The 24,614-nt window shown below is 37.0% G+C and overlaps 1 protein-coding gene across 1 annotated transcript; it reads left to right on the forward strand.

Annotated features, from left to right (window-relative positions):
* Positions 1–4,415: 4,415 nt before the first annotated feature.
* Positions 4,416–24,614, forward strand: LOC132044507 (conserved oligomeric Golgi complex subunit 7). Its single transcript, XM_059435005.1, has 10 exons — positions 4,416–4,783; positions 9,574–9,663; positions 9,806–9,925; positions 10,006–10,107; positions 10,226–10,500; positions 18,833–18,978; positions 19,387–19,585; positions 22,547–23,213; positions 23,370–23,702; positions 24,068–24,614. Exons 1-10 carry the CDS (start codon positions 4,496–4,498, stop codon positions 24,344–24,346), a joined length of 2,499 nt encoding a protein of 832 aa, XP_059290988.1. The 5' UTR covers positions 4,416–4,495; the 3' UTR covers positions 24,347–24,614.

Consider the following 24,614-nt stretch of genomic DNA (forward strand, 5'->3'; position numbering starts at 1 on the left):
ACCATACCCCCATTACTTTCGTAACCCCAGAAAAATTAAAACTATTTACCCAAGATGCCCCGAAATTATGATACCAACATGGTATATAACTATACTGAGATGGTATCATCGAAGACTGCTTCCGTCCTCAGTGGCGGAGCCACATGTAGTTGAGGGGTGTCATCAACACCCCTTCGTCAGAAAATTACACTGTGTAGCTAGGTATTTTTATTTTTTTATTTTTATGTATATATATTACATATTGACACTCCTTGGCTTCTTCGTGAATTTACTTCTTTATATTTTGACACCCCTTAGTGAAAATTCTGGCTCCGCTACTGTCTATCCTTCTCTTAGTCCTTCATGATACCATCATGGTATATAAATATACTGAGATGGTATTATGGATGATCATATTTATTTATTTAAAAAGACACACTTTTCTTGGAAAAAAACCTCTATAATACCATCGTCTTATATACATATCTTTTGTGATGGGATCATGGAGGACTGCTTCAGTCATTCAATGAGACACTCCTCAGGACCATGGTACCATCGTTGTATATAAATATACTAAGATGGTATCATGGAGGACTGCTTCAGTCCTTTTCTTAGTCCTCCACGATACCATCATGATATATAAATATACTGCGATGATATCATGGAGGAAGAGGTTTGGGCGAGGGGGCACGTTGGGTAATTATTTTGGGATGAACTGGGCAGAAGTGAAAATAGTTTGAGAGGCATGGGCGAGTAATTAGTTTGGTTTGGGTGGGCAATTAGTGATGTTTTCCCTAATTATTTTGGAGGTGTTGGCGGGAGAGGGGTAGCATTGAATTTTTTTTATTATTCTCAAAAGAGTTTTTGGATTTTGTTTAATTTCTTCCAGCATGTTTCTTCAAGTTTCATCTTTTGTTAAATTTTATGCTGATTTATTTAGCCTTGAAATTTACTCATAATGTAAAAAAAAAAAGATTTTGTTGTTTTTGCTTAATTTATTGCATGGTTATTTAGTACTTTGGGCTTTTGATGTTTCAATTTCTTTTTACCCCTCCCAGGAGCTCCCGCATTTTACTCTCTTAGTGACTCAAACCAACTGGTTGGAGGTGGAGGGCGCTTACTATCTCAGCAATCCTCTTGTCAAGTTTCAAATTTTTTTAATGAATTTTCTGTTATTTAATTTGTTTAGCCTGAATTTTTGCTTCTTATCTAAAAGGGATTAGTAGTTATTCGTTATGTTGTATGTTGTGTTGTCTTGAGCATTTTTCTAAATTTTATGTTATATATCACACATGCGTTTTTTTTTTTTTTTTTTTTTTTTGTGATTTTAAAGAATTTGCACGGATTGACATGGTTCGAAACTTGTAGATATTAAAAAAAAGGCTTATTTCATAAATTAAACGGAAAAGGACTAAAAATGTCTATGGAATATCTCAAAAGGTTTAAGTATACCCTCTATCCATCTATATTGCTAAAATTACCGCTCCACTTACCTTTTTGGTTCATTTTTGTCCATAAAACTAACATGCCTCTTATTTATTTATATTTTAATTATTTTTTAACTTTTTTTCTTTTTCTTTTATTTTAATAGTGACACGAGGCTCATATATATCTTATGCTCACGTATAATTTTTTTTTTTAATTATTAGTTATTACATGTCATATTCAGACAAAATTAAAACTTTTTTCCATTAATTAATTCCGTCCCTACTCAACATACTCAACTTTGTCATAAAACATACAAATTCTTTTATTTATTCATAATTAATTATTTTATTTATTCACCACAAAAATAGCAAAAATTATTTTATTTTATTTGTTCATTTTTTGTTGTTTTTTTTATAACAAATTAATCTTATGAACCAATCAACAACCTTAATTTTATTTTTTGTTGCTTTTTGTTCATAACAAATTAATCTTATGAACCATACAAATTATTTATTTGTTCATCCCAAAAATAATAAAAAATAAAATTAATTTGGTATAAAAAAAACAACAAAAAATAAAATTAAGGTTGTTGATTGGTTCATAAGCTTATAAGCTGCTTCTTTTAATCTAAGTCAAACGGGTTCAATTATTTTTTTGGGCTTATTTTAAGCACAAAATGGCTTATGTTCTTACTAACCAATCGTTCAAAAAATTTGAAAACGACTTTTAAAAACGTTTTCAACAACTTATAAGCTAAGCCAAACGGGCTCTTAATAGGTGGAAGTGGAAGGAGGACATTTTTAAAACCACTAGCAAAATATGCCCGTGCGATGCACCGGGCCCAACATGATTAATTTGGTTACTCAATTTAGTTAGTTTTTATGGTTTGTATATTTTGCAAAGGATACTGCGATTTTCCGTAGTGAGTCTCCATATTTTTTTTTCTTTTCCTCTTATTTGTTGTTTCTGTGTTCGCCCCCCTTGGACACTTATATATATTAAATATTTTTAGTATTGTGGCCAAGTAATATGGGACGGAGGGAGTACTTCATTTATTAATTCTTAAAGAACGTGAAAAGTCAAAAGTGAACAACTAAAAGTGCACGGAGGAAATAAATGTGTCGGAGAATTAAAATTGAAGTGCATACGTGTATACATTAGAAGAGAATAAATATTCACTACTATGACATATATCCACGTGGGATAAAAAAGTAGTTGGTTAAAGTGTACAACCAAGTAATATGGGATGAATGGAGTACTTAATTTATTAATTCTTATAGAACGTGAAAAGTCAAGTATAGTAATGTGGCCAAGTAATATGAGATGAATGGAGTACTTCATTTATTAATTCTTAAAGAATGTGAAAAATCAAGTAATATGGGACGGAGGGAGTACTTCATTTATTAATTCTTAAAAAACATGAAAAGTCAAAAGTGAATAAGTAAAAGTGTACGGAGGAAATAAATATGTGTCGGAGAATTAAAATTGAAGTGCATACATGTATACATGAGAAGAGAATAAATATTCAGCAAGAATGTGAAAAGTCAAAAGTGAACAAGTAAAAGTGCACGGAGGAAATAAATATGTGTTGGAGAATTAAAATTGAAGTGCATACGTGTATATATGGAACAAGTAAAAGTGCACGGAGGAAATAAATAGTGTCAGAGAATTAAAATTAAAGTGCATACGTGTATACATGAAAAGAGAATAAATATTTAGTACTATGACATATGTCGACGTGGGATTTATTAATTCTTAAAGAACGTGAAAAGTCAAAAGTGAACAAGTAAAAGTGCACGGAGGAAATAAATTTTTGTAGGAGAATTAAAATTGAATTAGTAGCTCAGTTGGTTGACTACCTGAACTTTCACTTTATTGGTAAGGGTTCGAATCCCCACATTGTAATCCCCTTCCTCATTTCCCCTTCTCCTACCCTTATGTAATAAAAATAATTTAAAAAAAAGGAAAAAAAAAAAAGAACTGCATACACCTGAAAAGTCAAAAGTGAACAAGTAAAATTGCACGGAGGAAATAAATGTGTCGGATAATTAAAATTGAAGTGCACACGTCTATACATGAGAAGAGAATAAATATTAAGTACTATGACATATGTAAATATTCAACAAGAACGTGAAAAGTCAAAAGTGAACAAGTAAAAATGCACGGAGAAAATAAATATGTATCGAAGAATTAAAATTGAAATGCATAGTGTATACATGAGAAGAGAATAAATATTTAGTACTATGACATATAAAAGTAGGATTTATTAATTCTTAAAGAACGTGAAAGAAAAATCGAACGTGAAAAATAAATTTATGTAGGAAAATTAAAATTGAACTGCATATGTTTATATATGAGAAGAAAATAAATATTTAGTAAGAACGTGAAAAGTCAAAAGTGAACAAATAAAAGTGCATGGAGGAAATAAATATGTTAGAGAATTAAAATTGAAGTACATACGTCTATATATGAGAAGAGAATAAATATTAAACACTATGATGTATGTCCACATGAGATAAAAAAATAATTGGTTAAAGTGTACAAATTATATAGCTTTTAGTATAAATATTCATTGCGTGTATAATTTGTAAAGCTTTGAATACAAATAGATATTGCGGTGTCGGTCCCCTAGCCACTTATATAAAATAGAAAAAAGAAATTTGTAGTACGGTTAGGTATATTTGACCTTTTACCGTTTCAAAAGTTAAATGAGGTGATTGAGGATGGGGAGAAATTCATTAATAGAGCAGAAGAGAAAAGAAAAGCAAAATTGAGCCCGTTTGGATTGGCTTATAAGTTGTTCTTTATTTTCAATTTTTTTGAGTGTTTAACTGACCAGCTTAAAGTCATTTTGTATTTAAAATAAGCTCAAAAAAATAATTAAATTCATTTAATTTAGTTTATTTTAAGCAGCTTATTAAACTGAAAATAGCTTATAATCTGCTTTTTTTTTTAAGTCCATCCAAACTGGCTCATAACTTACTTTTTTTTCGGCTTATATACAGCTTGCTTTTTTTTTTTAAGCCCATCCAAACAGGCTCATTCTAGTGCTTGTCTACTGAATGAAAAAAGGCGGAGAAGAAAGGCAATGTTGATGGTGGATCTGAGTTCCTTCTTGGAGGAGAAATTTGATCCGAAAAAATGGATAAACGCAGCGTGTCAGTCACGAAACGGAGAGGATGGAGTGGAGAAACACCTTGTGGATCTGGAAATGAAGCTTCAGATGGTTTCGGAAGAGATCGCGGCTTCCCTTGAGGAGCAAAGTGCCGCCGCACTCCTACGTGTCCCCCGCGCCACTCGTGATGTCATCCGCCTCCGTGACGATGCTCTCTCCCTTCGCTCCTCTCTCCACGCCATCCTCCTTAACCTTAAAAAGGTGAGCCCTTCCTTCCTTCCTTCCTTTCATTTCATTCTTCCTATACTCACAATTGGGGTTGCCTCAATGTTTATCCTCAACTACATTATGCTAAGGGTATAAGAGCTGTTGTATTTAACTCAATACTACCAAATTATTTGGGGGCATATAAACAACTACTACTACTGGTCGGCTATATAAATCCTCACTAATCATGTTTCTCCGATTAAACTTATGTCATACCATAATCATACAAAATAAAAGTAAAAGTACAAAAAAAAAAAGTTAAATATATAAATAATAGTAAAAATTAATACTCCCTCTATTTCAACTTATGTGAACCTATTACTATTTGGGAGTCCTCGATGTGGTTATTTAAACACGTTTTCCTTACATTTTTTTCTAAATTATTTAAATTATAAATTATCATGACTTATAGTACTTTTTATATAATTTCTAAATATATAAATTTTATTTTTACAAACGTGGAAAATCCATGTCAAAATTTAAGGTCAAAGTTAAAGAGTTTGACCCTCGTACTCTGAAAAGGTTCACATAAATTGAAACAAAGGGAGTAATATTAGTTCTTTGTATTTTTACTGGCATATAAATCTATGATAAGGCTAATATACTCCTAGGAAAGCATCGGACCTAAATAAACGTACTAATATGACTATAACATATTCCTAACTAGTTGATATAACCTATCTAGATCTTTTTCTTCCAATGTGTCCGAGAAAAGGCCATATATAGTCCCTTATCTATGGGAGTAGGTCTAAAATGGTCCCTTAAATATACACTTACCGGTTTTAGTCCTTTAACTATCCAAAAACTTATCAAATTTGGTCTCGATCTATTTTTTTTTTTGCAAACAGAGTACAAACCCATAAACTTCCGTGAGATTAATGTTACACCATTCCTCAGACCTGTCTCTCTCTCTCCCCGCTTCTTTTTCCTCAAGTTTCTCTTGTTAAAAAAAAGGGCATTCTAGCACTGGTGTCGCTTTTTTTTTTTTTTTTTGATGAAGTAAGTAATTTCATTGCGGCATCAAGTGGATGCATAGTAGTTACAGAAGTAGAGTAGCAAAAGGAACTTATCATCTCCAGTACATGTCTAGTTAAGAGCTAAGGAGTTGATAAAGTTCATAAAGGTAACAGGGGAATCTATTGGGGACAAGTAAACCCAACTATACAAAAACATAAGACATTTAGCTATTAAAGATTGGAATGAAGTTGATATTCCATCAAAGCATCTCCTATTCCTTTCATTCCAGATGCTCCAAAAAATAGCAGCAGGTATCATCTTCCAGATTCTCTTGATGGTGCTATCAACTTTCCAGCAACTCCAGCTTTCGAAACATCCCGATACTCACCGAGGCATGATCCAATTGAGTCCAAAAAGTGTAATAAACTTATTCCATAACTCTGTTGCCACTGGACAATGTATGAAAAGGTGGTTGTGTGATTCTACTACCTTCAAACACATATAGCACCTATTTGCCAGATGAAAATTCCTTCTGGCTAGGTTATCTTGGGTCAAGCATGCTTCATGTAGTGCTGTCCAGCTGAAACAACTAATTTTAGGAGGTAATTTGACTTTCCAAATAAGCTTCCAAGGCCAATGAGCTGTGATTGCATTCTGAGGGCCAAGAAGTTTATATGCAACCAACTGAAAATTCCCCCTTCCTCCTATTCCCCCATTTTAGTTGGTCTGGCACCAGGTTGTTGATTGTGGCATTATGAAGTGCTGCTAAAGGTTGATCAGTTCTTCCATCTCTCCAGTCCTGAATGTTCCTTCTTAGGTTGAGGTTCCATGTGTTTCCATCTCTGTGTTGGTCAATTGTAGCATCTAGTTCATTGGCTATCTGAAAAATGTTGGGGTATGCAACCTTAAGAGGGGTGTTGCCCAACCACTTATCTCTCCACAAACTGATGTGCTGGCCATTCCCTCCTACCAGGTGTTTGTGCTGAGAGAACACATCCCATAGTTTGCTTATGCTTTTCCAGCAACCAACCCCATAAGGTTCATTTGAGACTTTTGAACACTAGTGGTTCAAGGCTCCATATTTGGCAATAATGACATCCTTCCATAGGCACTGATCCTCCCGTGTGTATCTCCATAGCCACTTCATTAGTAAACATTTGTTGTGTAGTGCAAGGTCTTTGATGCCCAGGCCTCCCAGATCCTTTGGCAGCAAGACTTTATCCCACTTGACCAAATGAAATTTGTGAGTGGTGTTGTTCCCTTCCCATAGAAAGTTCCTTCTAATTTTGTCTAGCTGTTCCAAAGCCTTACTGATGATGGGATGGAGTGACATACTATAGGTTGGTATGCTATCAAGCACACTATTGATTAGTGTTAGTCTGCCACCCATTGAAAGGTATTGCATCTGCCAAGAAGCAAGCCTCTTTTCAAACTTCTCTATGACTCCACTCCAAATGCCTTCTGCCTTGAATTTAGCCCCAGTGGTAAACCCAAGTATGTGGTAGGAAAAGTTCCAGTACTACAACCTAATATGCTTGCCAGTTCTTCAATGTTCAGCACCTCATTAACAGGGTAGATTACACTTTTGAGCATGTTAATGTGAAGCCCTGAGACTGCTTCAAAGATAAGCAATGTGAGATTTAGATACCGGACCTGTTCTTTGTCAGCCTCACAAAAAATCAAAGTGTCATCTGCATAAAGTAGATGTGAAATGTTAATCAAGTTCTGGTCCTTCCTATATCAAAACCTCTCAGCCACTGCAATTCCTTAGCTTTATCCAGCATTTTGCTTAGCCCTTCCATAGCTAGAATGAACAGAAAAGGTGATAGGGGATCACCTTGTCTTAGGCCTTTGTGTGGGGAGAAGAAACCTACCTGGACTCCTATTGATTAGGACTGAATACTTCACAGTAGAGATGTTGAATTGAATCCATTTTATCCACCTATCACCAAACCCCATCTGCCTGAGTATAGCTATGAGGTAAGACCAATTCAATTGATCAAAAGCTTTCTCCACATCTAATTTGCATAATAGTCCAGCTTTCCCTTGTTTCAATCGCCAATCAAGCACCTCATTTGCTATGAGTGAGGCATCTGTGATCTGCCTTCCCTTTATGAAAGCATTCTGTTGGTTTGAGACTAGTTTTCCCATCACTCTTTTCAGCCTCTCAGCAAGAACCTTTGCTATGATTTTGTATGTGCTCCCAATCAAACTAATTGGCCTATAGTCCTTGAGCTCCATTGCCCCTTTCTTCTTGGGAATAAGTGCTATGAATGAGGCATTGCGGGACTTAACCATCCAACGATGTTGGTGGTAATGCGCATAGTTGCTAGCAAATGCGCCTTAATAAATTCCCGATAATCGGTAAAAAGCCATAGTGTAACCATCAGGTCCAGGCGCTTTATCAGGAGCACTTGACTTGATTGCTGCTAATACTTTCGCTCTTGAGTCTCTGAAATTCGAAAAGACAAACTCAGGCACATAATTTCTGTAACCATTCTTCTCAAATTTTCTAACAATCCTCTGATAATCCGTCTCCATAGATTCGCGGACGCCGTCCTTGCAATGGTTTCACATAAAAGTGTTCGCCAATCAAAAGATGAATCTAAAGGACACCATTTGGTTGCAAGGCTGATGTCTGTCAATTTCCTGGTTTCCAACAATTCAAGATCCAAGTTCAAGTTATTCGCGAAAAGATCAGATACGCGATAGTGCAACAATTTATAATCAGGATCAAGCCTACATCTGTCAACAGCTTTTTTCGCCATATCAATTTTCTTTTGCTCCCTCGCGATCATCCTCGCTTTCTTTTTCTCGATTTCACCTTTATTTTCTTCTTTAATTCCACCAAATGGTCTCCAACCTCTGTTTTCCTCTGCCCCATGAGCTTTTAATCTCTTCACATTTTTTGCTTCTTCCACTTCTCATTTCTTCTTTTTAAGCCTTTTTTCTCATGTCTGGTCCTTCAAGTAATGTGCCTCCTTTTATCGTCCATTGAATAAAACTAGGGCTTGTGCCTCAAATCTCTCCGGAATTTCATGGAGAATCGTTGAGGTTAGGGTTTGATTTTTTTTAAACAAGAGGAACTTGAGGAAAAAGAAGCAGGGAGAGAGATAGGTCTGAGGAATGGTTTAACAATTAATCTCACGGAGGTTTATGGGTTTGTACGCTGTTTGTACAAAAAATAGGCGAAGACCAAATTTGATAAGTTTTTGGATAGTTAAAGGACTAAAACCGGTAAGTGTATATTTAAGGGACCATTTTAGACCTACTCCCATAGATAAGGGACTATTTATGGCGTTTTCTCCAATGTGTCCTGTGTACCCAAGTCTTTGTGGATTCCTAGAAATTGTAAGTCTTTCGAGTCAACTTCTTTCCATGTGATTTCAGGTCGACCTCATCCCCTTACAGCACCTTCGCTTAACATGGTCCTGTAACTATGTAGCGGTGAATCTGGAGATCGATGCAAGACATGACCATGCCATCTCAAGCGACCTTCTCTCATTTTATCCTCAATGCGTGCTACTTGCAGCTTTTGGTGTTTATCTTTTATCTTATCTAATCTTGTATAACCGTACGTCGAGCTTAGCCTCCACATCTTTTTGAATCTTATCTTGTCAATACTTTGGTGCCTACATTCATTACCATATAACAGTACTGGTGGAGTAAATTATTGTCAAATTAAAGTTGCGATGTATCTTCCTCTCCGATAATTGTGGGATTTTACCAGGTAGAGATGTATGTGCTCTGTAGAATCTATAATGAGGCTCCGCACAAATTAAAGCAATGAGTCATTCCCTCTCTCACAACTTTGAATTCCCTTGCAGGCTGAGGGATCATCTGCTGAATCTGTGGCTACACTAGCAAAAGTTGATACTGTCAAGCGAAGAATGGAAGCTGCATATGAGACATTGCAGGTAATACTTTTGTTAAAGTAATGTTTAACTTAAATTTTATTTCTAAATAAAAATTTCCCCTGTATTTAAGGTTAGACTAGCAATTATAGCAGCTTACTGCTAATTTTCTATTTTTATGGCCTCTAAATACTTGAATTTTCAGGATGCTGCTGGTTTAACTCAATTAAGCTCAACAGTGGAGGAGGTATTTGCAAGTGGTGATCTTCCACGGGCTGCAGAAACTCTGGCTAATATGAGGCACTGCTTGTCTGCCGTTGGAGAGGTGTGTTTCCACTTGACCTAACATGCCAACGTGTGTCGTGAATTAGGTCCACGCTTTATTATGTCTCCTGCAATTTTCAGGTTGCGGAATTTGCCAATATTAGGAGGCAGCTTGAAGTTTTAGAAGATAGACTAGACTCAATGGTCCAACCTCGACTAACAGATGCTCTAAGCAATCGAAAGGTCTCTTTCTCCTTTGTAACCCTTTTCTAAAAGTTATATTTTATGTTTTCAAATGAATGCATTCTTCCACCATGAACCAGTAAGGAAACTGTAAAAGAGCCACGCTGCTATTTCGTAGGTTGATGTTGCCCAAGAAATGCGTGCGATTCTACTGAGAATTGGGAGATTCAAGTCCTTAGAGCTGCACTACACCAAGGTTCACCTCAAGCCAATAAAGCGGCTTTGGGAAGATTTTGACTTGAGGCAGCAGGCCAATAAAGTTTCAATTGAGAAAAGTGAAACAGATAGGCAATCAAATTCTCAGGATTTTCAATCGTCCCCAATATCATTCTCAAGTTGGCTGCCTAGTTTCTACGATGAATTGTTGCTTTATCTTGAACAGGAGTGGAAGTGGTACGGATAGCTTTTCTGCAACTCTTTCTCAGATAATTCTACTTAGCTTTGCACCTAGGGCTTTGGTTTAGTGGAAGGACGCAATGCGAGAAGTGAGAATGGGGTGCACGTCACAAGTTAGAACCCTGCCACTGACTGGTAGCCTGGAATTTAAGTGAAAGCAGGGTAGAGGGGGGAGCTATATTCTCCCGAGTTTTGAACTATGGACCAACTAATGTCGGGCTAGCTAACTCACTTGGGATTTTTGGTTACAAAAAAGAAAAAAAAAATCTATTTCGTTTTCCTCCTAGACATTGGAGGTCATATGGTCTCTTGCCTTCAGATTTTTTAACTTTGTCTTACTTGAGGTTATGTAAATATATATAGAAAGGAAGTATCATTACTGATTGAGCATGCTTATATGCTAGACTGACATCTAGATGTCGGTTCTTATACGAGTACAGCTTAGGAATGAAAAAGATCACTATCAGAAGAATGAAATGGAAAAAAGTCCCAAAAGGAGTGGTTGGGTGGTTAAGGCATAGGATGAAGAACCTGGACGTCCCAGGGTTGGAACCTCTAAAACTCAGTGCGAGTCCATCTGCTCTTACATTGGTGGGTACTTGGTAGATTATCCGACACCGATGTTTCTGGGCTATAGCAGGCTGCCCGGTGAATAGGTTGAGATGTAGAAAAAAAAGCATGAAATGGAATGAAAGTGCTCGATCTTTCTGATTTCCTTTGTGACTTCATTTCCATTGTATGTTCTCTTTTCATCTTTTTTCTCTTCTCTTACTAGGTTAACTCTATTTTGTCTCCCGTAAACCTATTTCCTCATTATTACTAGTTACTAGTTATTACAAAGGAAAAATAAGGTCCAAGACTACATGCGACCTGTGGGCAATGGACTGCAGGTTAGGTTGCTAATGCTCCAAACTGATAAGCAGAAGGGGAAAAGTAAGACATAAACCAGGGTCGAAGCAGGAGAAAAGACTATGACTTTTTTTCTCTTTTGGTTTTTCCCTCTCATCCTTTACTGTTAAGCATCTGAGGTCAGATATCAATGTTTTTTTATGAAGAAAAGAAAATGTTCAATCCTTGACTTAAGCTCAATTTTTTTTTTTTTTTTGAGTCAAAGGTAACCATTTGTATTAACCATAACTTAACACCTAAAAAATGTTAAGTTAAGAACTTTACAGAATCATACTTACAGCAAAAGTCAGTGCCCCTATTCAAAAGCTAAAACTTATACATTGCCAATTAAATCTACCAATTCTCCTATATGCCCCACAAATTCTGTTTACACCAAAAAAAGAACAAACTAAGACAATCCATCCTGATTTTCTGAATGGAACTGCTAGTATCTTCAAAATGTCTTGAATTCCTTTCTTTCCATACTACCCACCATATACAAGCAGGGATGACCTGCCACCAATCTTCATCACTATTTCTTTTCCCCACACTTTTCCAACTGCTTAGAAGTCCCAATGTAGAACTAGGCATTACTCATTCAACACCCAAAATACAACAGAACATGTGCCACAGATTTGTAGTTGTCTTGCAATGCAAAAAAAGATGCTCATTGTTTTCACCTTCCTGCCCACATAATAGACATCTTGAACAAATCTGGAAACCTCTTCTTTGTAGCCTCTCATGTGTTAAACAGGCTTTCCTAATCACCAGCCAGACAAAACAAGAAACCTTTATAGGAATTTTAACTCTCCAAATCTCCTTCCATGGCCAGTTCACATTAATTTGACTTCTTTGGTTCAGATGCCAATAGACAGATTTAACTGAGAAGAGGCCCTTGCTACTCAATTTCCATCTGAGACTGTCTGATCTCTCAGTTATACCACTAAAAGTTTCCAGCAGCTGTATCATTGTAGCAACACTCTCAATTTCCGTATCATTAAGTGCTTTCCTAAAATTCAGATTCCACCCTTGCTGGTTCCACATTTCATTAATTGTAGCATTACCTTGAAGACATATTGAGTACAGAACAGGATAAGTGACCTTTAAACTATTCTGGCCAATCCAATGATCTTCCCAGAAAACAGTCTTTCTTCCATCACCAACAGAGATCTCCACCTTGCCCAGAACTCTTGCCATTGATTCCTAATAGTTTTCCAGACACTACTACCATAGGGACTATCAACCTCCTGGGTAATCCACTGATTCATCATCCCATACTTTTAAACTATGAGCATTTTCCAGAGAGCCCTGTCCTCTATGTTAAATCTCCAAAGCCACTTCTGTAAAAGACTTTTATTGTGAAGCCTCAAATTCTTTATGCCCAAACCACCTTGTTTCTTGTTAATCGTCACTACTTCCCAGTTTACCAGATTAGAAATTTTTTTATCCTTGTTTCCTTTCCAGAGAAAGTCTCTTCTCAGCCTGTCAATCTTCTTTTCTACCCCTCTAGGCATTGGGAATACAGCCATCATATATGTGGGTAAAACATCTAGCACCGAATTTATGAGAACCAATCTTCCACCTAAAGATAAGTATTGAGTTTTCCACCTAGCCAATTTTTTATCGCACCTTTCAATCACATCATTCCATATGTCATTTGAGATGCTCTTTGCCCCCAAAGGCATCCCCAGATACTTTGTAGGAAGGGCACCTACCTGAGACCCCAGATTAACTGCCAAAATCTGCATATTATGTACATCATTAACTGGGTATAAAAAACTCTTCCCCTAGTTGACATGTAAGCTAGACAAAGCCTCAAAGATAGTTAAAATTGCTCTGAGATGTCTAATCTGGTCCATCTCAGCTTCACAGAAAACAAGAGAATCGTCAGCATACAAAAGATGGGAAATTTCCATGCCTCCAACACCATTGATTTGGGAGCCAAAACCTCTGATCCACCCATTTGCCTTAGCTGTTTTGATCATATGATTAAGACCCTCCATAACTAACAAAAAAAGGAAAGGTGACATTGGATCACCCTGCCTGAGGCCTCTTTGTGACTGGATGAAACCCTCAGGACTACCATTGATCAATATGGAGAATTTTACATTGGTTATGCAAAATTTAATCCAGTTGATCCATTTAACACCGAACGCCGTATCTTTAAGGACTTTTAGCAAGTATTCCCAATTAACATGATCATAAGCCTTTTCGAGATCCAGCTTACAAAGAATCCCGGGTTTTTTTGCTTTGGTTCTGGAGTCAACTAGTTCATTCGCCAAGAAAACTGCATCCAGAATCTGTCTCCCTTTAAGGAAATCCATTTGATGAACATCCACCAATTTCCCCATGACTGTCTTCAATCTTTCAGTGATCAACTTGGAGATAATCTTGTAAATTCCCCCTATGAGACTGATAGGTCTAAAATCCTTCAGTTCTTCTGCACCATTCTTTTTAGGAATTAAAGCTATGAAAGTTGCATTAAACGACTTCTCAAAGAGCTCATTCTGATGAAAGTTATGAATGGTTGACATTATGTCCTCTTTAAGTATTTCTCAACATTCTTTAAAAAAACCCATTGTGAAACCATCAGGGCCAGGTGCCTTGTCCACTGCGCAAAGACTAATTACTTTAACCACTTCAGCTTCTGAGAAAGGTTTTTGCAGCCATTCTTTTTCCTCTTCATTAATTTTTTGGGAATTTGGAAAATTGAAGCAGGGCCTCCATCCTTCTGATTCTGTGTATAATTTTTTGTAGTAGTCCACCATAGCTCTTTTAATCTCTGTCGCTTGAACCACATCTTCACCCTCAATTTTTAGCCTGTCAATGGTATTATATCTCTTATGAGCTGTAGCCATTCTTTGAAATAATCTAGTATTTTTATCCCCTTGTTGAAGCCACAACACCCTTGATTTCTGTCTCCAACTTGCTTCTTCATTTTTAGCAAGTACCTCCAACTCTACCATAATTGTTACCCTGATCGACACTTCATCTTCAGTTAAGTCTCTGTCTTCTTGGATCTGGTCCAGCTCAGCCAATTCGTTCAAAAGGCTATTTTTCTTATTAGCTAGTACCTTAAAATTATACTTTGAGCTTATTTTTCAGCAATCTTAATTTACTGCAAAGCTTAAAGTCAGGAAAGCCTTGCACCTCAAACTCAGACCACCATTTCTGTACCAGTTCTTTGAAACCCTCCACCCCTAACCACCAATTTTCAAAGTTGAAATAAGACTTCTTTTGATCCCAATTGCCACACTCCAAAGAGATTGGAGTATGATCCGAGTCAGCTCTAGGAAGAGTTTTTTGTCTAATGTCTCTAAGAAGAGTTTTTTGTCTAATGTCTCTAAAAGCCTCTTCCCAATCCCCAGAGAATAGGAATCTATCTAATCTTGCAGCACTATTGTGATTTATTCCCCTAAACCATGTGAATCTACCCCCATTCAATTGAGGGTCATGAAGCTCCATGTCTTCAATCCAGTTAGAAAAATCTCTCATAATATTTGTTATTCTTATGCTGTTCCTGCTTTCCACCATGTATCTGTTAGTGTTGAAATCACCACATGTGACCCAAGGCCCATCCCACAGTCCTTTCATAGCAGCAATCTCTTCCCAACACTCAGCTTTATCCAGTCTGGTATGAGGAGCATACACACCAGTAAGGCACCAGCTAAAAGATTCCTGAACAGCTTCAAAGCTGTATGAAACCGAAAAAGTTCCTTTGGCAATTAAGTCCCCTTTCCAAACTCTACTGTCCCATAAAATCATGATGCCTCCACAACTACCCTGTGCCTCCAGAAAACCACATTTCATCCATCTACAACTCCACAATTGTTTGGCCATCAGTTCTATTTCTTTCTCTAATTTTGTCTCTTGAAAACAGTAAATGTCTGCTTTCCAGTCATCAAGCTCTTTACAAGATTTCTTTTGGTCAATTCGTTTAGGCCCCTCACATTCCAAGAAACTAACTTAACTTTCATTGATAAGTTAGACTTAGAACCCTCCCCCTGCTTCTGGCTCCTTCCACATGCTCATTCAAATCTGACTGCAGATTTTTAAGTTCATTCTTCCCAATCCCCTTGCTTCTTGTAATCTTCACTTTACCATTCCCCTCCCAATTCTCCAGAGACAACTTTCTTGCATCCAGCTTAGTGAAAAGAGCTAAAGCTTCCTCTTTACATCCTTCAAAGGTTGCCCCATATATTTTGCTTAACTCCAGCATATTAGAATACACCCAATTTGATGCTCCCGCTTCAACCTCCTGCAATTCTTGCTCCTGCATGTCTACTGGGTCTACATCATGCACCTGCATGAGCTGCAAGTCGGAATCCTCTGGTACGGAGTAATTTTCTTTATTTATCCATCTCCCCATCCACAATTGTCATATCATCTATGTCCTTCTCTGTTTCTGCGTCACCCCTCATTGCCTCAGCAGTCCCTCGAGAAAGATAAGGAGAAGAGGAATTAAAGGATAATTTTTCCTTATTCGCTGCTTCCCAGGTCCCAAAACTTTCCAGAAATTTGGTCGCAGTCTCCTTCAAATTAAGCAGAAACTTATCACTTTGTGTCTCGGTTACAACCATAGGAGTCTTTAAAACTTTGGGTGATACCTCACGTGACCCACTTGAACTTTCCAGCCCCTTTTTTGCACGTGACTCACTTGAAATTCTCAGCCCCATCTTTGCTTGGCCCAAATGAATTGAGTCCGCAATTTCTTCAGGTTGGATTTCAGAATTTGGGCCCAAACAATTCAAACAAAAGGCCTCACTAGCACATGGCCTTGAGGGACCACTTGAAGAACCCACGTGTTCCCCCTCAATCCTCTTTTTCTGTGACTCACTTGAAATTCTCAGCCCCATCTTTGCTTGGCCCAAATGAATTGAGTCCACAATTTCTTCAGGTTGGATTTCAGAATTTGGGCCCAAACAATTCAAACAAAAGGCCTCACTAGCACATGGCCTTGAGGGACCACTTGAAGAACCCACGTGTTCCACCTCAATCCTCTTTTTCTGTGACGTACCAACCCCTGTACCTTTTGACAGATGCCTCGATACCTGCTGGTTCTTTGGTTGTTCACCACCTTCTTCTCCGATGAATATTCTAGCCGGAGCTTCTGTCCATATTTGAAAGGTGAAAAAAATTCCACTTTGCTCAAGAGTTACTTCCTTGGGTACCCTGCTCCCATCTCCATTTACTCTAATCCTGGCCCATTTCAGATGGTTTCGAAGTGTTGTTTCTTCCTCCGTCTCCACCCAACCCCCACAGTGATCACCTATAGCTTTGAACACATCAAGTGACCACATCTGCAATGGTACTCCAACGATCCTAATCCACACCGAAGTTGGTAGCTCTGATGATTCTAGAGCACCCAGCACATGAGACCACCACTCGAAAAGAATTATAGTGATCTATGTTCCATTTATAGCCATTGCTGCAATTAGTTGGTTCATTTTACTTACAAGTTCACACAAATATCTGTAGCTTTTTAAATTTTGAAAGAACTAAATGATTCTTTCCCAAGATATTTAAATACGAGGAATATAGAACTTCCTTTTTTTGATGACAGGAATATAGAACTTCCTGTCAAACAACTTGTGATGATTGGTCGGGAAATTAAATTTAAATGCACCTCTACAGTGTGCAACGAGCTTGACATAGTTATTTTCAATAGTGAATGTGCTTTTGCCTTTTGACCTTGCAGTGGAAGTTATCCGTTGTCCTAAACCTAGAGTTACCTCTGACTTGTTATGTTTTGCGCTTCATATGATTCGTTCTCCAACTATACCTGAAGACAGATTGGAGTTTGACACAAGAAAGAAGATGATAAAGGCATAAAACATCATCAAATGAGCAAACTATGTTAATTTCAAGAGCCTAAATTACATCTACCCATTATACTAGATGCCTATAAAGATAGAGGTTACATAGTCTTTAATGTCCATTGTTTGTCCCCTCCACTTTTCCTTGCCAAATTTCCAGGTAGAATATGTTGCAATGATCTTGACTATTTCCCTTCGGATGTATGACCTGTCGTCCGTGATAGAATAGTGGGATGGTGTTGAGCTCAAACAAAATGTGACTTATCTCTTTCATGTGCTCTGGTATTGTTGCTGGTCATAGTTTGTGACCATGATTTAGACTTTTCTTGACAATTAAAAAGAAGAAGGGGGAGGCAATCATTGTGTTTGTAGTAATGAAGGTGTATTGAGCTGTTGATTATGAGATATATGGCTGTTTACCTAGTGAACGTGACAGTAGCTGATGGTCAGTATATTCACTGTATTGTCAAAGCTTGGTTGCTGGATAATGGAAGGTTTGAACTTTTGTTTTGATAGGTAGAAAGAAAGTTGGAATTTCAAAGGATCTTTTCTTTTATATAATCTCAAAAAGGTAGAAAGTAATTCGGGCTTCGTGGAAAGTGAACAATGATCTAAGGGGTTAGTACATTAGCCATATTGCCAAAGTCTTTTTAGGTCCTAGTTGAGGATGATGTTTGGTGATTTAAGTGGCTCTGCTCTTGGCTGTCCTCTTAATTAAGATGTCTCCCTTTTGCATGTAGCATTACCAATATGTCAAAGTCACCTGAATCCCGTCAACACATTATTATTAGGGTTGATTGCCTGTGTGTGTCTGACGAAGTAGAATTAGCTGTTGGAATTAAATCTGAGCTTGATTTCAGAATGAGCTGGGAATTTATCCTGCCTATTATTGGCACCAATTGAGTCGTCAACTTATCAAGTTTGGACTAAAATTGATCCTTGGTTTTATAACAAATGGCGTTCTGCGAACTCGAATTCTGGTAGGCATGAGAAAGAGAGAGAACATAACCTCAATGAGAGAACAGAGAAAAAGAATGTTATGTGGTAGTTTAGGTTTATATGTAGACATATTTAATATGTTTGTGTTTGGGCATGCATGTTGCTAGGTACTATGGTAATTATGTGAGTGTTGTTAAAAGCTCATTTGAAGTGTGCTTAAGCCCTGAAGCTAGGTGTAGTCCAAGAAAGGCAGTTCGCTTAAGATATGAGTCCCATTGCGCACGAGCTTTATCTTGAAAAGATCAGTGCTTAATAATAAATGTAATTGACAAAGGGATATATCAATTTTTGAAGAAATACCGTGATGTGTTAATCGTTACGAGTGGAAAGTTAGAATTTAGCACAAAGAACTAGTAGTTAATAAATTTGAGTTAGAAACTTATGGCTCCATTATTGCATCTATGTTGGACATTTCAAATAGTTTCTGCACTTGACTTATATGTGTTTTTCTTCATAGAGGAAGATGCCTTTGATTCAATACCAACTAACCTCTTGCTTTATAACCAACACCCGCAAAAGAAAAAAAAAGCCCTCAAGAAAACATATAAGTGAAAAGAGGAGACAAAACCTCTGATATCTCCGTTTGATGTTCCTCTAGTGAACAGAAATAGATATTTTTGTTGCAGGTGTCTGTTTGCCTTTCCAGAAGAATACAGAACTCTTGTACCAAACCTACTAATTGAAACAATGTCAGCTATTGGTGTGAGCTTTGCATCACAGATCAACCTTACCACTGGGGATGCTGTGCCTGAGACAAAAGCCTTGGCTAAAGGTGAGGTTTTATTATTCTATAGGAGTTTTTGAGAACCATGATCTAAACATAGACTTCTTGTTTCTTGCACAGTTGCACGTAGTTTCATCTCAGCATAAGTTTATCATGTTTGCTGATCTTTCTGTTATGATGCTCTCCTCTCTGTTTCATTGAACATTTTGAATAATTGGTGTCCAACTAGTTTCCAAGCATATATATGGCTTAAAGTAGTTATATATATGGAAGATTGAAAATTAAAGTTTTGAGCATGCGAATCAGCTATTTGGATGTCACTATCACCACTTTATGCAGGGAAAAACTTTCCCTAATACATTCTTTTTGGATGTCACTATCTCTTTACTTTTTGGATACTCAAAGTTCTTGGATATTTTCCATCCATTCTGCCTCAGATTTTGCATTGAATTTCAGGTATAATTGATAATTCAAATGGAGATCTGCCAAAAGGTGCCAAGATTCAGACTAAACATTTGGAAGCCCTAATTGAACTTCATAATACAACAGGGAGCTTCGCTAGGAACATTCAACACCTGTTTTCAGATGCTGATCCTCAAGTTTTATTGGATGCTCTGAAGGCAGTCTACCTTCCTTATGAATCTTTCAAAAGGCGGTAAGCATACAAAAAGCAAATTTTCTTGTTTATCCCTTTTGACTTCACAAATTTTTGTACTTTTTTCCGTCGCATATGGCATCCTCTTGTCCAGATACAAAGTTTTCTCGTGCTTCCTTTTGAGGAGCACTACACTTACTCTTAGGACTGGGCATAAAACACCGAAAACCGAAATACCGAACCAACCCGAGAATTTTGGTTATTCGGGAGTAAATATTAGAATAAGGTATTAGGGTTCGGGTTCGGTACGAGACATTAGTACCGTGCAATATTCGGTATATTGGTATTACCGAAAACCGAATTATTTACTGTATAAAGGCTAATTAGAGTAAATTCCCTGAAAGGTCACCCATGTATTATGAATTGCCTACAAATATCACTTTTGTTTCTTTTAGGACTAGAATATCATCCAACTATCACTATTTTCCTCATAATATACTAAACACACAAAACTCTCCTTCTCTCCTGGTTGGCATGCCATGTCACATAAATTACATTAATTTAATAATGTAAGATTAATTTCATATACTTCCCCTCTGGTTTAGCCTTATAACACTCACTTCCTTTATGGTTTCGGATATTATACTCACCTCCCTTACTTTTGATTTTTGTGTAACGAAACTTGTTTTAATGATAAAACTTATCTAATATTCCAAAGTTATCCTTTTGTGGCTTTAATTAGATTTGAAATACTCGACCTGCGGTGCTCTATTATATATTTTCTTGTAAACTACACAACTTGCTAGTTGCTACTACTATATTAAACTTTAGATGTAACTTTTTGTTGTTACGTCTCAATATTTCATGTGTAAAAATTGTTAATAATTTGTTTTTGCTAACTAAAAAAGATTGTTAATATATTTTTGGTAAATAAAAACTTTATTATATCAAAGGAAGTTACGTACAGATGCTCAAAAGGGAATAGACATATTTTTATTATAAGTAAATACGGTTTAGTATCTAAGAAAAAATATTGTTAGGCATATACATCTAGATCATATAATTTTTATATTTGAACATGATTTCTTCTTTATTCTTAGTCCAAAATATTTATCAAACTAAGAGTGTATTATCTCACATTAAATCGACATAATGTTCATATAATAAAGTGTAGGCCAAGTACAAACTATATTTTCTGGATGCATATATCATTTTTTACAAAAAAAAAAGGGACTTACCCGGTTTCTACTTATTATTTTTTGTGGTTTCTTTAGATTATGAAATATAATTTTATTCTTCTATAGGTTGATTGGTTTTTGAATCCAAATTAAAGCTAATAAAGTTAAAAATATAATATTAGAAACTTGAACCAAATATTACTCTGGTAACCAGTCTATTAAGAGTATTTAAGTATTAGTGACACAAAACGGTATTTTTAAAATGTTGTTGAAAGATTATCATTTCGACAATTTGGCTATAAAAAATTAAAAAGAAGGGAGGTAAGTGTAATATCCGAAACTACAAGGGAAGTGAGTGTTATAAGGCTAAACCAAAGGGGGTACCTGAAATTATCCCCATATTATTAAAAAATAGAATTTTATGTGACACGGCATGCCAACTAGGAGAGAAGGAGGGTTTTGTGTGTTTAGTATATTCTGAGGAAAATAGTAATAGTTGAGTGATGTTCTAGTTCTAAAAGAAACAAAAGTGATATTTGTAGAGAACTCTCAATACTTGGGTGACCTTTTAGGGAATTTGCTCGGCTAATTATAAGTTATAACCCACATATTAACAGGTCCATTAGTACAAGCCCAAAGTGATTTTGCTTCCTATGCTTCGTGTTTGGTTCGAACAAGTTGTGTATTGTTGGTTCATTGTGTTTTCCTAAAGTTTGGAATTTTTATCATGAAAATATGTAAGCTGACCATGTAATGAATGTTTTAATGTATGCACAAATTAGTGGTATGCTTTCATGTATAAACAAAATTTTGAGATTTCATGTATGCACAAAATTAGTGCTATGTAATCACCTGGAAGGACTCCTTAAGTTTTGCGTACATCCTACCCTCCCAAGACCCCACTTGTGTGGGATTACGCTGGGTATGTTGTATTCAATAGTGGATTCATGTATCATTACTGATCCAAAGCATATAAAATGCAAGAATGTAATGGAATCCATTAAAATATCTGTGGGTGCCTAGTCTCATCTACCACTGGTATTAAATATATAATACAGCCGACTCCAACTTCAATATGGTATTACCGAATACTTTAACGGAATTTAACGAACCGAAGATCTACTGATATCGGACCGAACTTTCAAAGTTCAGTATTTGTTATCTATTTCAACTAATCGATTACCAAATTACCAAACCCAAACTTTGGAAATACCGAACCGAATACCAAACACCCACCCCTACTTACTCTCTTGTGAAGGACTTTTATTTGATTGAAATGCATTTATGTGGTGAGATTGAGTTGAGTACCATCATCATGTAAGTTGTACATATATAGCCTTAGTTCTTTCAAGTCTTGGATTATTGAGTCAGGAAAAATTCGTTCTTGTTAGGTGATTGAGTTTCAAAAATTTAGTGCTTTTGATGAGGGTAGCAATGTGGGTCAGTTGATTCTTCTTTCCCTTCTTTTCTGCAAGTGTATTTAGGAATAATGACTACTTAGTATCTTGTGATATGTGACATTACATCACACTGTTTGCTGTCTCACATCCTAGACCTTTATGCTAGATGAAGCATAGCTGGAGCTGGTTGTAATAAATAAGTATTAACTCGTAGGTCCATTGACTTGAGGTTTCCTGCTTAGATATTATCATCCTGGTATTATCAGATGTGTTGACTATTTACATGTAACGGTCTCAACATTGGGTGGTTCCCTTAGACTGTTGAGCATTTTGTTCAAGTACTTTGCCTGGTGTGATTGGAGGATCTGGATAGTAATTGCAAGGTCATCTGCTTTTCAGTATCAAGTATTCATACACTAAATGCTTCTAAATTTGTGATCTAGATATGGACAGATGGAGCGTGCAGTTCTCTCTGGTGAGATTGCAGGACTTGATCTCAGAGGAGCTGCTGTTACTCTTGTGGGAGTCCAGGGAGTTGAACTTAGTGAAACTGTCCGAAGGATGGAAGAGTCAATTCCACAAGTCATTTTGCTTCTTGAAGCAGCAGTTGAAAGATGCATCAACTTTACTGGTGGTTCTGAGGTGGATGAGCTAATTCTTGCGCTGGATGATGTCATGCTACAGTATATTTCCACTTTGCAGGCGAACGTAAAATCATTGAGAGCTGTTTGTGGACTGGATGTGGATGCTATTAGTACAAAGAAAGATACAGGAGCAGAAAGAAGGGAAGCACGTAAAGTTGACTTCACATCAACTGAGGAGGAGTGGTCATTTGTTCAAGGTGCACTGCAGATCCTCACGGTTTCTGATTGTTTAACCAGCAGATCTTCAGTCTTTGAAGCTTCCCTCAAGGCTGCTCTTGCTAGGTTGAGTACAAGCCTCTCTCTCTCAGTTCTTCGGTCAAGTATTGATCAGAATAAACCAGATGTGGTCAATGATGATGGAAATGGGCAATTATCTGTGGCTCGAAAGGCTGCCTTGGATGTGGCAGCTGTGAGACTAGTGGATATTCCTGAGAAGGCTCGGAAGCTTCTTAATTTATTGGAGCAGGTCAGTGCCTCCCACAATAGTTACACATATCTGGGAGCTTGTCCTTCTTCCGAGTGTCATAGCTCTTCTATCCTTTCTTCTATTCCTTCAATACATGCATCCTTGCCAATCTTCTATATTGAAAATTTGATGACATCTTTTTTGTGCCTTCTGCAGTCTAAAGATCCCAGGTTCCATGCACTTCCAGTAGCATCACAACGAGTTACAGCTTTCACAGACGCAGTCAATGAGCTTGTTTATGATGTTCTCATATCAAAAGTACGGCAGCACTTCAATGATTTGTCACGGCTGCCCATATGGTCATCTGTTGAAGAACATAGTGCTAGGCCCCTTCCAACCTTCAGCTCATACCCCCAGTCTTATGTGACTGGTGTTGGTGAATATCTCCTTACTTTACCCCAACAGCTAGAGCCACTTGTTGAGAATATTTCCAACAGTGATCCCAATGCTGATGAGGCCCAGTACTTTGCAACTGAATGGATGTTCAAGGTATCTGTGTCTTTAGTTAAATATTTTATGATCAAGTGTTGAGCATTTAGCTACAAGTATCTGTGCTATCAACTCAACTTTATTCCATCTGGTCAACAACACCATTACTCCATCGATAATACTCAAATTAAAATTCTCTAGAATGGCAAACCCTGAAACTAGCATAAGCTTTAGTAGAAAATATCAGGAGGAAACATCTAGAAGCTGAGTTCGAGTGGAAACTACCTGTGCAGAGTGCTTTGTTTTCTCTTTCTAGGAAATCATCAACGCTGAGACGCTGAGCAACTAGTTATCTCCATATCTCCGAATTTATTTCCTCTCACAACTATAAGCTGACTATTTTTCCTTTGCCTTCTTTGAAAAAGGTTGCTGAAGGTGCCACCGCACTTTACATGGAACAGCTTCGAGGGATCCAGTATATAACGGATCGTGGAGCACAACAGCTTTCTGTTGATATTGAGTATCTAAGCAATGTACTTTCAGCTCTATCAATGCCAATTCCTACAGTTCTTGCTACATTCCAGACATGTTTTTCAACACCTAAAGATCAGCTGAAGGATCTTATAAAATCAGATTCAGGGAATCAGCTTGATCTCCCTACTGCTAACCTTGTCTGCAAGATGCGACGTATCAGTTTAGAATAATGACTACATCTTAGTCATGCTGTTTCGGGAATTTATTACAAGAATGTATCGCAACTTGTGCTGCAGAATTACAACACCGGACCCATCTGTTGTAGAGTTTAGTTTTCCCTTTTCTGCATAGATAACAGTTGTGTTTACTTTCTAAACCTTGACCAATTTTTGTACAAGTACGTTCTCGAGCTATATGTGAAAGATAAACAGAGAAGATACCTAACTTTTTTTCCTATTTTTCTTTCGCGAGATATTTCGTCGGGTGTCCTTTTTGTGA

Source organism: Lycium ferocissimum, unplaced genomic scaffold (assembly GCF_029784015.1).
Source record: "Lycium ferocissimum isolate CSIRO_LF1 unplaced genomic scaffold, AGI_CSIRO_Lferr_CH_V1 ctg4674, whole genome shotgun sequence".
NCBI classification, from domain to species: domain Eukaryota; kingdom Viridiplantae; phylum Streptophyta; class Magnoliopsida; order Solanales; family Solanaceae; genus Lycium; species Lycium ferocissimum.